At 51.5% G+C, this 17,183-nt stretch overlaps 2 protein-coding genes across 2 annotated transcripts; one reads left to right on the top strand and one right to left on the bottom strand.

Moving 5' to 3' along the window:
* The first annotated feature begins 1,596 nt into the window (after positions 1-1,596).
* Positions 1,597-2,635, top strand: LOC132446594 (heterogeneous nuclear ribonucleoproteins A2/B1-like). The gene is made up of 5 exons (XM_060036944.1): positions 1,597-1,680; positions 1,780-1,859; positions 1,946-2,041; positions 2,146-2,292; positions 2,492-2,635. Exons 1-5 carry the CDS (start codon positions 1,671-1,673, stop codon positions 2,618-2,620), a joined length of 462 nt encoding a protein of 153 aa, XP_059892927.1. The 5' UTR covers positions 1,597-1,670; the 3' UTR covers positions 2,621-2,635.
* A 1,775-nt stretch (positions 2,636-4,410) lies between these two features.
* On the bottom strand, positions 4,411-16,237 carry ercc4 (excision repair cross-complementation group 4). The gene is made up of 11 exons (XM_060036385.1): positions 15,890-16,237; positions 15,345-15,525; positions 14,861-15,056; positions 14,404-14,611; positions 13,842-14,022; positions 13,086-13,217; positions 7,566-7,670; positions 6,710-7,337; positions 6,234-6,326; positions 5,971-6,083; positions 4,411-5,645 (listed from the first exon to the last, which is right to left on the bottom strand). The coding sequence occupies exons 1-11, from the start codon at positions 16,064-16,066 to the stop codon at positions 4,912-4,914; spliced, it is 2,748 nt and encodes a 915-aa protein (XP_059892368.1). The 5' UTR covers positions 16,067-16,237; the 3' UTR covers positions 4,411-4,911.
* Positions 16,238-17,183: the final 946 nt, after the last annotated feature.

The raw sequence follows: 17,183 nt of genomic DNA, 5'->3' as shown, positions 1-17,183 counted from the left end.
TTCATTGAAATTAAATTAGACTGACATTGAGTTCAATGCAGTACCATGTATTACCCATAGGAGGCCCTACTACCCACTTCTGAGAACAACATAGGTGGGTGTTGTAAAGATAGTCTACAGATGCAGAGCTGTGTTTACTTCTGTCATCTTACAGCTCTTATCAGGACAATTTACATGCCATGAATATAGAGAAACAGAACGCTTCTGTGACCTCTGGGAGAAGAATTGCCAGAATTGAATGAGTCAATCAAAGTTTTGCTAGGTTTGGTGTTATAGGCTCTATTGTTGTGCTCTGAAGTTACCAAAGTAAGCCATGCAATTTGAGATACGACTGGTTCCATTGACTGTTTTGCTTTATTAAACAGTTTGGCTGAAAACCATGAGCTTATCAGTTGTTTTGTTCAAGACAAAAGTACTGTGATAGTGTGATCCAAATGTGTTTTGTTTAACTTTGCAATTATCATTTTATACAACAAACATTGTTCAGCAATTGATAAACACTATTTTGTTTTACTAATCAGTTTTGCTGGTAGAGTTACCTACAAACATGGAAAAACTTCAATATTGTGCATGCATGCACTGTTACTACTTACATTTCGATGAAATTATCATTGTAATCAATGTGTGACCCATGATTTTATTCACAACCCTAAATATGGCTCTGATTGTTGACACCCTGGCCTAGTTTTTCCTCTCTGTGGTGGCATGTGTCATCATATAGATATGTTCTAGGAATCTGCCTCTTTGTCCTGAGTTTTATGCAAATTCCTGAAACTTCCTCCAGCAATTATTGGGTTTCAACATAGGGGATTTACAAACACGCTTCTGTGAGGCGTATCTACTACCGCCTTGGTAGTGTAGGGTAAGTATTTCAAAGCAAGCAATCCTGTAGTCAGGGTTTTAAATAAGTAATCAATGTATGTCCTATACTATCCTCCCCCTACTCAGTTTTTTATTTATTTATTGGTTCGCTCATTGTGTGTGTTTTGGGTGCAGAGCTTCTTAATGAGTCAAATAATAAGCTCAAGTAAAATGTCCCCAACCCAGAGGATTGATCAAAACTACCGCGACTCTTTTTAGCATATACATGTATTCACAAATCCAGTTTGTTCCAAAATCTGTCATTATCAAGCTCAAAAATTGTCTTATCGAAATAAAAAGTCAAAATAATATTGTAACTGAATGCAACACTTAAGCCTGAGGTGAACACCGATAAAATTGGGTCATCAATTCTACATTGATATGGTTAATTATATAGCTTGGAATGGATGTTTGTATTAAATCATTATGCAGCTGTTTGACCGCTGAATTCTGAAATATTGGTTTTTAATATACTTGCATGCTTTTATGCCAAATGATCCCTGCGTGTGGGAACACTAGATTGCTGTGTATTCTGATAATGCAGTAACCAGTAAAAGAAGACAAAGGCTACGAATAGACCTCACCCCATCTTTAATTTGACTATTTACGCCTTCCAGGAACAATGTTATAACCTTAGAAGTTTTGCGGATGACACACTGAGCATGGAATGTTGCTCTTAATTTTCTTAAGATGGAAATACAACATTCTGCATCAGGTAAATACCTTCTTGTAACCCAGCCCCCTTTGCTTTAAAGATTCTCCCTTCATATCTCTTCCTCACACAAGCCTAGTTCGTTCACAGCACAAAGATGGACCATGGTACGTACCCTTATTCTATCTAACAATTGTAGGTATTGTATTTATACAAATACATGCCCGCACACACAATTGTCATTTATTGATATACTTTTTTTTTAGGTACAAAAACACAAGAAAAGAGATCATACATTTGCATGCCAAAGATGTTCATGGCTGATTTGGAAAAAAACTATCAGCTGGTAAGTAACTATGATTTCACTATAACATATACCTACCCTACCTATGTTACACAGAGATCATCTTGTTATTTTATGTATTTTGGCAGGAACATGGACTGATCATTATGCAGTTGAACGCCTTCATCAACGAAGGCTACATGCAGGCCTACTTCAGAGACTGGGGGAATGTCACTGGTTGTAAGGTGAACCCAGACAACTTGCATTTAAAGGCGTTTTGCAGCAAAATGACTGAAGAGTAGTTCCTTTACCTACGATTGCAGCCAGTGACTTCTGATCTCTCGCACAGATCATTAAAAACTACAAGTCAGAAGACAGCAAGGCGATTGGCTTCGTCAGGTTTGCCACGGGGGAAGATGCCGACAAGGCGGAGATGGCCGGCCCTCACTTCATTGGAGGAGAATTGGCGGCCGTGCGAAGGGTTGTTAGTCCAAAGGTAATTCCCTAACTTCCAATGATCCCCTTAAAAGTCAGACCAAACGTCTACAACATGGTTTTACAATTCATTTTGTGAAAAAGGAAAATAAAATCCAGGGTATAGACAGCCCTATGGCTGTCTACACCATTGTGCTGTTGTGAGACGTTTTCAGTTGTTCGCGGTCCCACCACCTGACCAGGTAGCCCTTGTTTTTCAGATAGGATCCGGGGATGACCTGGTCCTAAAATCCTCCTCCATCAGAGCGTCTCAACCCAGGGCCAGGCCCTCCATGGGCCTGGGCTACATCTTCGAGGACGCCCAGTGGCTGGACAAAGAGCTGATATGAACCACCTGTGTGGAATGTTTTTGTGAATAAGTGAAATAAATGATGTGGCAAATGGCTTGGAAGCCATTTGAAAATGTAAGTGAAATGAGACTGATTGAGTTCAATGCAGCACCGATAGGAGGCCCTGCTACCCACTTTTTAGAACTGCATATTTGGGTGTTGTGAAGATATTCTACCGATGCAGAGTCGTTTTTATGGCTGTCATTGGGACCATTTACGAGCTATGAACTCCGGAACAAAAGAAGAGGCCTATTATGTCTATGCCTTTTGGCAGAAAAAAAATAACTCTCTAAAGAAAATGCTTGCAGATGCTAACTTTTAGGTCAGTGTCTTCTTTGGCTTGGGATTAACTGCAGCCTTTATGCTGTTGAGAGTTTCTTGTACTTGCCTCTGTTGAAGTTGACCTTAGTTGGTCAGGTAGGTTGTGTGGATTGTATACTTAAAAATCTAAGTTTGTTGGGAGCAGTAAAATACTGTTTGCTCTCTGGCATTCACTGTTCGTTTTGCACACCTGCATGCAATTACTCAGCTGATTATAAGGTATTTGTCGCTACCTCTGGTCAACACCAGGTGGAGGCGTTCCACATTCATTCAAATTAGTCTTAAGTTAAAGGAGACATATTATGGGGTTTTCACAACAAGTGACCATAGTATTTGAGCTCCAGAAAACATAATTTTTTTAAACTGTTTGCTGGATAAAGCTTTTAGGAAAAAAATCTTTCAAAAAAGTTTCTGGTGTCTGTAGCGTTAATGCAAATGAGCTGTTGCCCATTGACCAATGAGCTGTCAGACTGAACCAGAGCATGGAGGAGAAGGGATTGTTGCCGTTTGCAGACTCCTAGAGCTCTATATCTATATAATACAATATAATATAATAATAATAATATATATGGGTATTAAATGATATTATATCTAATATCATGGCCAAAAGCTATGTGCGCCTCGGATATTATGAATCATAAAAGACTGCGTCTGACGTCTCTGGCACTTCCACAACAAGTAAAGACTCGTAGTGGGGGATATCTTGGCCATGGTTGAGAAGAATTTGGGGAAAGGAACTTTGGCCTTGACTTTCTGAAGTCCATGAACCGCGACATGGAGGAGAGAGGGATTGTACCCCGGGAGCTGAGCTGCCGCCGAGTTCCCCCCGCCGGAGCTGCTCGTCCGCTGGTCCACAAAATCATAGCTATGCTCTGATTGGAGGGGAGTGTGGAAGTGGGCGGTAATATTCAACTGTGCCCCCTTCCTACGAAGGAGGGGGGGCCGAAACTGACTCGCTTGTTTGGTAACTGTAGGCGGGGTAATTTCAGAAATGCATACCTCACTCAAAAAATCATGTACAGACTTTTTTTCAAAGTTTGTATGCGTGTTGGAGCGCCAGAGACCCAAAACAACACAAATCCCAGGAAAAGTGTTGTTTTCATAATATGTCCCCTTTAAGACTCATTTGAAAGACTCGTAACCAACAGTAAAATGGCTCCAACACTAAGAAAAGAGAAAAAATAACCAGAATACAAAATCTTCGTGATCTGAGCATTGATCACCATAGCCCGCAATATAGTCCATGTGATTACACCTTGAAAAATAAAGCAAACAAATATTCTGTTTCAAACTAATCAAACAGGTTTTGTTACAATTTATGATTGTGGGTAGTAGTAGTAGGTGGTTTCTAATGACATCTTAGACTTCTACAGCTGCATATACTATCGTTTCACAAGATAATGGCGAGTGGTAAGTATACTTTGGATGGTTACGAGTCGACATTATGGCTTTTAATCAAAACCTCTATGGCAAGGCAAGGCAAGGCAACTTTATTTATATAGCACTTTTCATACACAAGGCAGACTCAAAGTGCTTTGCATATAAACATTGTCATACTAAAATAAAATAATAGATAAGTAAAAGAAAACATATGCAAAGCAATGAGTAAAATAGAAAGTTAAATGAAGAAATGGAGAAAATACAATTATTACATCCGGAACCACACTGTTGCGCTCCAGAGAGCTAACAACTTTACCTTGTGTGTAATATTTAAAGTGTATCTCAATTCCACTATATTAATTCAAATGTATTGCATTTAGATATAATGAATACTTTATTATCATGTATCAAAACAGTCCGATATCACATTTAATTGTCACAAAAGTCATACAATTTCCATTTCCATTTCAAATAACATTAGTATTTAACATAAGCTTAAGTTAACAATTTCATAAAGGCATATAAAAAAACAACCAGAATTCAGTTCAGAAATCCGATAAATAAAAATATTGAAGTCTTTCACCGTCCCCTCACGTCCGTCTCCCCTTCGCAGCTGGCGCGGGCACGTCAGCTACGTTGTGCAGGAACTCGTAGAGCATCTTAGCGTTGCCGGTGTGCCCCAGGACCTGCGCCAGCCTCTCCTGGCTGAACTCCGCCAGCTCGGCCAGGCTGTCCGCCTTGCTCACCAGCGCCCGCACGTTCTTGGCGTTGACCCCCGGCATCTTCAGCAGGAAGTCGTACGGCGCCGGGTTGTACAGCTCCGCTGTCTTGGCGTCCGACTCGGCCGCGATGGCCTGCGCGGCGGCGGCGTCCGGCTCGCCGCGGCCCCGCTTCATCTCCTCGAAGAGCTCGGCCGTGGCGTGGGGGGAGGGGCACCAGAGGATGCGCAGGCGCGGGAAGTGCAGGGTGAGCAGCGTCAGCTTGGACGTGACGTCGTTGGCCGACAGCTCGTGGCGGAACTCGGAGCGCGCCACCAGCGAGAAGGGCTTGGCCGGGTCGAACTCGATGAGCAGCACGGCCCGCTTGTAGTAGCGCGTCATGGACACGCACTGCGTGTAGAGGCGGCCGCTCTGCAGCGAGCCGATCAGGTCGCTCACGCTCTTGCGCTCCACGCAGGTGTCCGCCGTCAGGATGTAGTCGCCCACCTCCAGGGTGACCGGCTCGATGTCCAGCCCGCGGCGGTGCAGCAGGGAGGGCAGCTCGCTGCGGAACTCCCGCATGTCCACGATGACCCGGGAGGGCTCCCTGGGCTGGTCCTGGCCTCCTGCGGGGGGGGGGGGGGGGGGGGGGGGGATTACATTCAAATGCCCTGACGCCTTTTTGATAGATTGTTCCACTCTACCGTATTACATTTAGTGTATTTAGCATGGCCCTGGGTTGGCCCTGGGCCCTGCGTTGTACTAGTCGGTAAAGCAAGGGATTTAGAGTCCCGGACAAAATATACTAGATTGCATGGCCAACACCCTAACCCCTCGCTGCTACTGACGTGATTCTGAATTCATTTTATACCCCTGTGGAAGAAAGCTTTGAATGATAACTAATCAGAGACTAGACTAGACTACGTGAAGAGTCCAATGAAGAAGCCGTGCCTGCTTTGCGGGTGTTGGTGGTAGCGTTGGCGGGCTCCAGATTCCTCGCCAGGTCCAGATTGGTGTCTTCTCGACCCTCTCGCTCCTCCGGCACAACCATGGTCGCCTTCTCCCTGTAGGACAGACACAAAGCGACCCCTAAAAACATAGCATCATGTATCACAAGCCCAGAGAGCAGCCCCTAACCATCGACATCTGTAGCCCAACACTGGAACACAACAACGTATCACAACAGGCCTGTAATCGGTTCTCGACCCGCGTACCTGATGAGGTGTTCGAAGGCTTTCTTCTCCTTGGAGAGCGCGGTGAGATACTTCTGTTCCTCTGTCGATCCTCCATAGATCAGGAAATACACTCTAGATCAGGAAATACAACTATTATTTCTATATAATTACATGAACGGCCACAAGTAAGAAATGCGTCAAAACGAGATTGACTTTGTGTCCTGATATTATTACATAGTAATAGAAAACAAGGAAAGCCTAGAACACAGTCCAATTTGACTTTTGAACATTGACAGAAATACGTTGAAGAAGGGCCTCTGGCAATTTGTGTCGCGATTCTAAATGAGTCAAATTAGAGTGCTGTCCTCATCTTCCTTCTTTTCTTTTGGCATGTTGCGTCTTATTTTGAACTATTCAGTAATCAAGCAGACGCTGTCATCCAAAGCAAGGGGATGCCCTTTCACCCAAAGGTTTTCTACCGGGCGTTAACCCCCCCCTCCCCCGGCCCCACGCACCGCAGCGTCTTCCCGGGGCGGTTGGCCTTGTAGATCTCCAGCTGGCGCACGAAGCTGAGCTCCGCGTCGTACAGCACCACGAAGCTGGGCTCCACCTCGTGCAGTACCCGCGTCAGGCTGTAGGGGTCAGTGCAGCCCCGCAGTGGGTGGATGACCGTGAGGGGCTCCCGCACCACGCCGTAGTAGCAGTCCGACGACAGGTCCAGCTTCAGCGGCGCTTCCTCTTCATCCGATAGCCCGTCGCCACCGCCGCCGCCGCCGCCGTCGTCTTCGTCTCCGCTGCTGCCCATCCATTCCGCTCCGTCCCCGCCCTTCGCCATCTGGGTCAGCGTCAGGGAGGGTCTGCTCTTCGTCTTGGACGTCTGCTTGCCGTTCTTGGGCTTGGCGGCCGCCGTCTTCTTCTTCCCCCTGGAGGCGGCGGCGGCGGTGGCGTCGTCCTGGGGCTTGTTCTTGGCCCAGCCGCGGCCCTCGCGGTGGGACTCCAGCTGGAGGGCGGCGCCGGCGCCGGCGTCCCGCTTGGCGACGGTGCGCTCGTACAGCCGGTGGAGCAGCGCGTCCGAGCCGCGGCTGATGTACTGGTGGAGCTGGGCGCACGTCCGGTCGTCGCTGGCGCAGATCAGCACACGGCCTGAGAGTCCGGGGAGGTAGAGGAGATCTGTTTGTTACAACGTGGGAATGGCACATACGCCGACACGGACACACATACATCTGTAGTCTCAACCTGCTGATTAATGACGTGTGTCCCCCCCAAAAAAATGTGCATGCATATTTTTAATAAAAGCCTCTGCTAAAATAGCATATATTATTTTTAAGGTAAACATAAACTATAATGGGCAGAGGTTGTAGATATGGTCACCTGGTTCATGTGCAGTGCTCTGGTTCTCCTTCTCGATCTCTTCCAGGACCTCGGTCAGAGCCTCCCACTTGGGAGACTTCTCAAGCACCAGCTCCCGCCTCCCCTCTGTAATGTTGACACCGTTTAGAAAGAAAGCATAGACATGAGCATTAAAACAAGCATTTGTTAACGTGTTGTGGCATTCCCCCGGTGCCACGCCCCCTGTTCGGGAGAGTCGAGGCCGGGATATACCGCCGGTGGCCAACAGCCGGCGACAAACCCCGACCTCCCGAGAGCCGCAATCGGGGAAACGAGGAACACCTGGGCGGGAGACACCCAGGGGTTAAAAGGAGGCCACCAAACGACAGATGGGGGAGAGTCGAGTGGAAGAGAGGACGACGCAGAGGACCGAGACCGTAAAGTGAGCCGCACGGCGGACACGTGGACGACGACTCGAGCAACCCCCCCCGACTTCGATGTACAGCGTGCGCTTGTGTGGATACGAAACCGAATGTAATAAACCGCCGTTTGAGGCTTTGGACCCTCACACCCTGCCTGGTCCTTACTTGAGCCCCTCTACCAAACCGAGTTACCACATATGGTGGAGGATGCGGGCAACTCGGTCCACGTGCGGCTCCCGGTAAGGACCCCTCCCCGCGTAGTGGCAGTGGCTTTCCGTTTTTGATTATTTTTTTTATTTTTTTTTTTTTTCCCTGTGCGGTTCCTCCGTTCGCGGAGGTGAATACCCGCGGACGTAGATGCAGAACCCCGGGACAGCCGCAGGACCAGCCGGCCCGAGAGAATCGGACCCCAGCCTGGCCCTGCTGACGGAGGCGGTGCTCCGCCTGACCCAGCAGGCCACCCGCGACCCGCCGACCACCGCCCCGACGAGTCGGCTCACAAAACTAGGACCCGACGACGATGTCGAGGCCTTCCTAGAAACATTTGAGCAGGTGGCAACCCGGGAGAGGTGGCCAGAGGCCCAGTGGGCCTATATAGTGGCCCCGTTTTTAACCGGACCCGCCCAGCAGGCGAGTCAGGACCTCAACCCCGGGGACGCGGGCCGGTATACCGCACTCAAGGCGGCCGTGTTGGCCTACTATGGACATAGCCTTGCTGCGAAGGCCCTCAATTTCCACGAGTGGACGTTCGACGTCCGAGGACCCGTACGGACCCAGGTGGCCCACCAATGTCGGCTAGCCCGGAGGTGGCTGGTAGACGGAGCGGGACCCAGCCCCGTGGATCGGGTCGTGGTGGACAACACCGTGCGACAGCTGCCCCCCGACGCCCGGAGGGTGCTGGCCCACCACCACCCTGAGACCGTGGACGACCTCGTGCGCCAGCTGGAGAACTGGCAGGTGGCCCAGCGGCTGGCGGCGGGCCCGAGACCCAACCCCCGGGCCACCCGGAGAGAGACCCCAACACCGCCGTCGAGGACCCGGCCGTCCACCCCGCCCCGAGAACGAGGGGAACCCGAGACCCGGCGCTGCTACCACTGCGGACAACGGGGACACCTGGTCCGCGACTGTCCCGACCGACAGGACGTCCCCATGCCCTCCGCGTGCACCGCCCCGAGAGACCGCCCCACCTGTATGCTGGCGACCTGCTGGACACAGAGCCTCAAGGACTCCCCCACCATCCCCATCAAGGTGATGCACCAGGACACCCATGCCCTGGTGGACACGGGGAGTGCCGTGACCCTGGTGAGGGCCGACCTAGCCGGGGGCAGGCCGGGGACCCCGATGCAGGTCTCCTGCGTACACGGCGACACCCGGACGTACGAAACCTGCCACGTGGTAGTACGCACACCACAGGGGGTCTTCGTCGCCCGGGCCGGGATAGTACCGACCCTTCCGGTGCCGTTCCTGATTGGCCGGGACTGCCCCATCTTCACCCGCTTTTGGAGCCCCAGGAGGGGGAACCAGGGGGGACGAGAGCTGCACCGTCCGGCCGGCCGAAGCGGACGCCCGGCCCAGCGAGGGGCAAGGCGCCCGCCGACGCGAGAGTCCGGGTCGGAGACCGGACCCGTCCCGACGACCGCCGCCGACCACGGACCAGCCCTGGGAGCGACCCGCCGACCGTCCGCCGCGCGGACCGAGACGGACGACGAGCCGGGTTCCGGAGGAGAGGGACCGTCGGCGCCGGGAAGCCCGCCCCGATCTACCGGGGACCAGGCGCGACCGGGACCGGGACCGGGAGACGGAGCGGGGCCCAGCACCGACACCGTTACCGCCTCCGAGAGGGGGAACACCCCCGAGGAGCCCGAGAGCTCCCCCCTAACTGAGCTATCGGACTTCGCCCAGGCGGGGGGGGAGAACTCGGCCCGACCGGGACAGTTCGCTACGGCCCAGCATCGGGACGATGCCCTGCGGCACGCGTGGGGACATGTGGTCGCCCACGACGGTCAGGTGAGGGACTCAGTGAGCCACCTGACCCACCCCCACTTCTGCACTCAGCGGGGGTTGCTGTACAGGGTCGACGTACGCGAGGGGGAGGTAGTACAACAACTGGTGGTACCGCGACCGTACGTGTCTAAGGTTTTGTTCATGGCCCACACACATTTGCTTGGCGCACATCTGGGCATGGACAAAACGCGAGAGCGGGTGGTGGCGCGGTTCTATTGGCCCGGGGTACGCAGAGATGTAGCGCGTTACTGCCAGGAGTGTCCCGACTGCCAGCGCGTAGCCCCGCGGGCAGTGGAGCGGAGTCCGCTCATACCGATGCCCATTATTGAGACTCCCTTCGAGAGAATAGCGCTGGACATCGTAGGACCCCTCCCCAGGACGAGCCGGGGACATCGATATCTCCTCGTCATATTAGATTATGCGACCCGATACCCCGAGGCCCTCCCACTGCGTGCGGCGACTAGCAAGGCGGTAGCCCGAGAGCTAGTATTACTCTTTAGCCGGGTGGGGCTCCCAAAGGAGATCCTCACCGATCAAGGCTCCTGTTTCATGTCCCGCGTAGTCAAGGAGCTACTAAAACTGTTACAGGTCTCCCAGCTCCGGACCTCGGTATATCACCCGCAGACGGACGGGCTAGTCGAGCGGTTTAACCAGACCATCAAACGGATGCTCAAAAAGAGCATCGAGGCGGACGGGAAGAACTGGGACCAGTTGCTTCCCCACGTCCTCTTCGCCATTCGTGAGGTGCCCCAGGCTTCCACGGGGTTCTCGCCCTTCGAACTCCTTTATGGGAGGAGACCCCGTGGAATACTGGACCTGGCGAAGGAGGCGTGGGAGAGTCATCCCTCTCCACACAGGACCACCATCGAGCATGTGGAGCTCGTCAGGGACCGAATGGCCAAGGTCTGGCCCATAGTCCGAGACCACCTCGCCCGTGCTCAGCAGGCCCAAGCGCGCGTGTATAATAGGGGGGCGCGCGTGCGGAACTTCCGACCAGGCGACCGGGTCTTAGTGCTGGTTCCAACCAGCGAGTGCAAGTTTCTCGCGAAATGGCAGGGCCCGTACGAGGTAGTAGAGGCCGTGGGGCCCGTTAACTATAAGGTGAGGCAACCCGGGAGACGCAAGCCCACCCAGGTTTATCATGTGAATCTGTTAAAGCAGTGGCGGGGTGAGGACGACCCTCCCCTACGGGCCCCCATGGCCTTAATGGCTCGGCCCGCGATCCCTGACGTCCCGATGGGGACCGACCTCAGCCCCGCACAGAGACAAGAACTAGGGGAGCTGGTGCTGCAGAGCCGGGACGTGTTTTCGGACGTGCCGGGGCGGACCTCGGTGATCTCCCATGAGATCCGGACCGCTCCGGGGGTGACGGTTCGGATCCCGCCCTACCGGGTACCCGAGTCCCGGCGCAACGCCATCCGAGCCGAGGTGGAGCGGATGCTGAAACTGGGGGTAATTGAGGAATCCCGTAGCGCCTGGGCTAGCCCTATCGTGCTGGTGCCCAAGCCGGACGGGACCCACCGGTTCTGTAATGACTTCCGCCGGTTGAATGAAGTGTCTGACTTTGACTCCTACCCCATGCCTAGAGTAGACGAGCTGATCGAGCGGCTGGGACCGGCCCGGTACCTGTCCACGCTGGACCTAACCAAGGGGTACTGGCAGGTCCCCCTGGCCCCGTCGTCCCGGGAGAAGACGGCCTTCGCAACGCCGGGGGGCCTGTTTCAGTACACTGTCCTGCCCTTTGGTGTCCACGGGGCCCCCGCTACGTTCCAGCGGATGATGGACCAGGTCCTAAGGCCGCACAGCAGTTACGCCGCAGCATATATCGATGATATAATCATCCACAGCGCCAGTTGGGACGAACACGTCAAGCACGTGCGGGCCGTGCTCAACGGCCTACGAGCGGCCGGGCTTACCGCCAACCCTGCAAAGTGCAGGTTGGGGCGGGAGGAGACGGCCTATTTGGGGTACCGGGTGGGGAGGGGGAACGTGCGACCCCAGGAGGACAAGGTGGCGGCTATCCGGGAGTGGCCTCAACCCCAGACCAAGAAGCAGGTGAGATCGTTCCTGGGGCTGGTGGGGTATTATCAGCGTTTTATCCCGGGGTATGCCACCCTAGCCTGCCCCCTGAACGATCTCACCCGGAAGGCCCTCCCGGATAGGGTCCACTGGACTGAGGCAGCGACGAGGGCCTTCGAGGACCTACGGGGGGCCCTATGTAAGGAACCGCTGCTGGTCACCCCTGATTTTAACCTCCCTTTCACCCTCCAGACAGACGCGTCCGAGGTGGGACTAGGTGGGGTCCTATCCCAGGTCCGGAACGGAGAGGAGCATCCGGTGACCTATCTCAGCCGGAAGCTCCTCCCCCACGAGCGGAACTACAGCACCGTAGAAAAGGAGGCGCTGGCCATTAAGTGGGCCGTCACTAAACTAACGTACTATCTCCTAGGACACCAGTTCGTCCTGGTGACGGACCACGCCCCACTGAAGTGGATGGCCACCGCCAAGGACACGAATGCCCGGATAACGAGGTGGTTCCTGTCCCTCCAGCCCTTCTCCTTTACCGTGGAGCATAGGCCGGGGCGGGAACACACCAACGCCGACGCTCTGTCCCGCCGAGATGCGTGCGGGGGCTGGGCCCCGCGCACGGAGGGGCATAAGCAAAGGGGGGGAGTGTGTGGCATTCCCCCGGTGCCACGCCCCCTGTTCGGGAGAGTCGAGGCCGGGATATACCGCCGGTGGCCAACAGCCGGCGACAAACCCCGACCTCCCGAGAGCCGCAATCGGGGAAACGAGGAACACCTGGGCGGGAGACACCCAGGGGTTAAAAGGAGGCCACCAAACGACAGATGGGGGAGAGTCGAGTGGAAGAGAGGACGACGCAGAGGACCGAGACCGTAAAGTGAGCCGCACGGCGGACACGTGGACGACGACTCGAGCAACCCCCCCCGACTTCGATGTACAGCGTGCGCTTGTGTGGATACGAAACCGAATGTAATAAACCGCCGTTTGAGGCTTTGGACCCTCACACCCTGCCTGGTCCTTACTTGAGCCCCTCTACCAAACCGAGTTACCACAGTGTATACAGTATCAGGTCTAAAAACAGTAGTAGTTGGCATCTGTTATCGTCCATTACCAGCAGCCACGGTTGGTTGCTTGGCGTCTGCCTCCAGGCCCATCTTCATTTTCTTCTTATTTTGGGGGTAACGGTAAACTCTGCCCCTGGCGTTCACAAACATGGAGGTGCTGGAGTCCAGGAACAGCCAGCCTGCAGTTCCAGCCAACATCCCACACATCTTTACACACTTTTGAAACAGACGAACAATGCTGCTACACCTACAAGAACCTGTTTCGCAGCATTTGTGAGGTACCATGTAGTGCATATGTTGCATATCTTTCAATTATTAAAAAAAACAATATGACATACTGCATGAATTCATACTCCCACCTCTAATTTGTGACCTAGTTTCTGGAACGTGCACCTGAATATGTGCACTGAATCCCCATAAATGCGAGCAACCACCTCCAATGAGCAGGTAACCACAAAGAGACAGAGAACTGGATATAAGCAATGGAAAGGCACAAACAATAGAAGTAAATTGTTCAAACTAATGTTGGTATAAACCAGTCAGGAAACCATTTGTTTCCTGAGATATTCCCGTACCTGGCAGTTTCATATGACTTTTAAAATGAACATTTCAGACAACAGAACATACTTGCCATATTTCTGTATGCTATTTTATTAAATTTTTATTATATGCTATAATGCATTTATTATAACTTCACACGATTTAGTCATTGATGAGACAATGGAGACCCAGATCCTCCCTGCTGGGGGTCTTGCCCCCCGTCCCCTCACCACTCGACCCTGCTGTGCCTGAAGCCTCCTCACCCGAGTTGCTGCCGAAGTTCTTCTGGCTGGAGCGCAGGGACTCCAGCAGGTTGAGGAAGGTGACGCAGTCGTACTGGGTGAGGTAGAGCAGCAGCGTCCGCAGCACCTTCAGGTCCTGCACCAGGGCCTTGGTCTTGCTCCCCAGCTGGTGCCACAGGGGGTCCAGGTAGTGGCGGATGGTCTGGGGGGGGGGGGGGGGGGGGTCAGGGTAGAAAGGACCATTATAAATCGCTTTGGATGAGGTCTTCTGTGCAAAATACTGGGACGACTTGCATTTTATGAGGGCTCTGCATAATAATTGTATGGGAATAGTTTGTTTTTCAGAAGCAGTCAATCAGATGAGTACCGTCTGAACGTTTTGTTCAACACAGTAACACAGTATTTGTAACTTCTTTTCATAAAAAAAAGGCCTTTCTAGTCAAATCCAGAATATATGAATACAAAATAATACAAACAACAAACATTTCAAACTAGGATGCATTTCATTAATTCCAGAAGGGAAATATCAGCAAGTCGAGGATGTCCACTATTCAAACCGACGCCTCTGGCGTTGGTGACGGACCTTATCGAAGGCGCTGCCCAGGGTGTTCTCCAGGGACAGGTCCTCCGCCTCCAGGCTGGGGTTGAAGCGCTTCAGCTCCTTCAGGCAGGCGCTCATGATGTCCATGACGGAGGTCTGGATGGCGCGCATGGCCGGGGTCAGCTCCACTTGGAGCTCCACCACCTCGGGCTTGTGTCGGTCCAATGCCCCGTTCACCGACGCCTGGAACCTGGAAGAGGAGCCAGAGGGGTGGGGGGAGATGAGGCCTCAATCTCCCTCTGAACTTCTATCTACGATTAGCTTTAAAACGATGCAGATACTAATGTTCTGTCTTAAGTTTATTTCCCAAATCAGGTATAGTCTACGATGAGAAAAGTGATGATGTTCTCAATGAACAAAACACTCACATTCAGCCTTACATGTACAATGTTTAAGTGTGTGCGTGCGACGTGTGTGTGTCCCTTCTTGGGGGTCCCACCTGGGCCAGAGGAAGAGCTTCTTGACGAAGAGGTTCCTCATGACGCGCTCCACCTGGCAGAATCCTGAGGAGAAGGCGGTGGCCTTGTCCGTGAAGGCCTTGATGAAGCCCGTCTTGTTCTTCTGCCTGAACAGACGCAGGATGAAGGCCTCCTGGCATGACTCGATGATCTTGTGGGCGCGATACACCAAGATACCTGGAGAGCGGCAGCCAGGGGTCAGATGGTAGTGTAGCACTATGTCCACTAGGGGGAGGTATGCCTTTGGCTCCATCAAATAACAGACTGCTGTAACAGATTTACACATGACAGCAGCCTACAATACGATGCATTACAATGTATGTGATAACAGTCAGTGAAGGTGAGCAGATTGAGGAATGTACATTAAATAAATTCATACATAGCCGATAATGCTGAACTATTATTTCTATATAATTACATTTCTGATCAAATCAAATCAAGGTTGTATGCAGCCCCTGTAAACACCTGATATGAGATCAGCAGGGATGCGGTCAGTTAGGAAATCCACCACCAGGATTCTGCTAGTGACGAACAGCACTCCTCCCTGGGTGTACACGTCGTAGCGCTCTGCGCTTTGGATGTCGCTGTTCACGGTCTTGGGCAGGTGGGTGACACCTTCCACTCGTAACTGTTCAGTAAAATACTCCTACATAGCAAGAGGGAGAGCAAGTGACGATGAACGCAAACCATCTATTTTGGACTGTTGTGTATTACATGCCATCACTAAGACGGTAAAGCAGTTGTAAAAGATAGAAGTTACAAAACGATAACACACTGTGAACAAATCTACAAGCCATTATAAGGGGGTAGGGAGTCGTTATCTCCCTACCCCCTTATAATGGCTTGTAGATTTGTTCAAGCCATTATAATCAAAATCTGGTTTAGGACTTGATGCACGTTTACACTGGTATGTCTTCAGTTAAGACAAATCAGTTTAGACTATTAAGTAACCAGCATTTAAACCCACCTAAATAACAGCGTTTCAATGCATATTTGATGCTCGGGCTCACCTGTTCAGGAGGGGTCGTGTTGAGCAACAGAACCAGACTCCCTTCTTCTGAGTAGACCCTCATGAACTGCAGGAGGATGCGGTCTATGCCCATACCCTCTGCTGTCACCAAGAGCCCATCAGAGCCGAACAGACTCAAGAACATCTCGGTCTCAAACTCCAGCAGCGGTCCCGCCATGTTGCTGCCACGATCGATTGACAGGGATGTACAGAATATTACAAATCCATGTTTCTTGCAAATACTAATTTAAAAAAGAAGAATTCATAGCGGGGAAAGTTGCAGTGAAGATGAAAGCTGCAGGCGCGACAAAGTTGCCCAATGTTTTGAAAAAGCATATCCGGTCACGTGGGAATGGGGCCTCAACAAAGACATTTCAAGTGTGTGAAAGTAGAAACAGCGTCCTCTGTTACACCGGAGTATTATAACATTCATTGTTACTACGAGTAGTACATGAATGTCATGTAGGCCTACTAAATAATAAATCACTGATGAAAGATTTATTTGCTTTGTAGCCGATAATATAATGACCTAATACGCATCAACAGGGCATATAAAGATTGCCAAATCTTTATAAGCCATTTTGAGCAGGTGATCACCTGCTCAAAGTCCCTGGCATGCTCACCTCCTTTGGAATGTGTAATAATACCAATACTATGTGTAGATCACGAGCTGTATAAAGCAATGGACTTGCATGTCAACCCAGGTAGCACAATGTGTCACTCGAATTATTTCAGACTGTGGTACCCTAGTCCCTGTGGAGGAGAGCCGAGAGAGTGGATTTGATAATTAAACTAGAGTTCCACACATAGAAATGACACACGTAACCACTCAATCATGCACTCACACACACACACACACACACACACACACACACACACACACACACACACACACACACACAGACACACACACACACACACACACACAGGCACACACACACACGCACGCAAGCTCTCTCTCTCTCACACACACACACACACACACACACACACACACACACACACACACACACACACACACACACACACACACACACACACACACACACACACACACATTTTACTCAATCCCTTCAGGCTATGTCAAATAGAGTTGTACCGTTAGTGACTCACCACTTTTTGAGACGTACGACTAGAAACGTCATTATTACAGCAGTGTGAGTGTGTCTGTGTGTAATGTTCCCCATGAGTGAAATAGAACATTTTGCATTTTCCTTGTGCAATGTCAAGTTCACAAAAGTTTTTAATGATCCCTAAAATACACACATAATGTGTGTGTGTGTGTGTGTGTGTGT

The sequence above is a fragment of the Gadus macrocephalus genome, chromosome 18 (assembly GCF_031168955.1).
Source record: "Gadus macrocephalus chromosome 18, ASM3116895v1".
In the NCBI taxonomy this organism is placed as follows: domain Eukaryota; kingdom Metazoa; phylum Chordata; class Actinopteri; order Gadiformes; family Gadidae; genus Gadus; species Gadus macrocephalus.
This window is presented reverse-complemented; position numbering and strand designations above follow the sequence as displayed.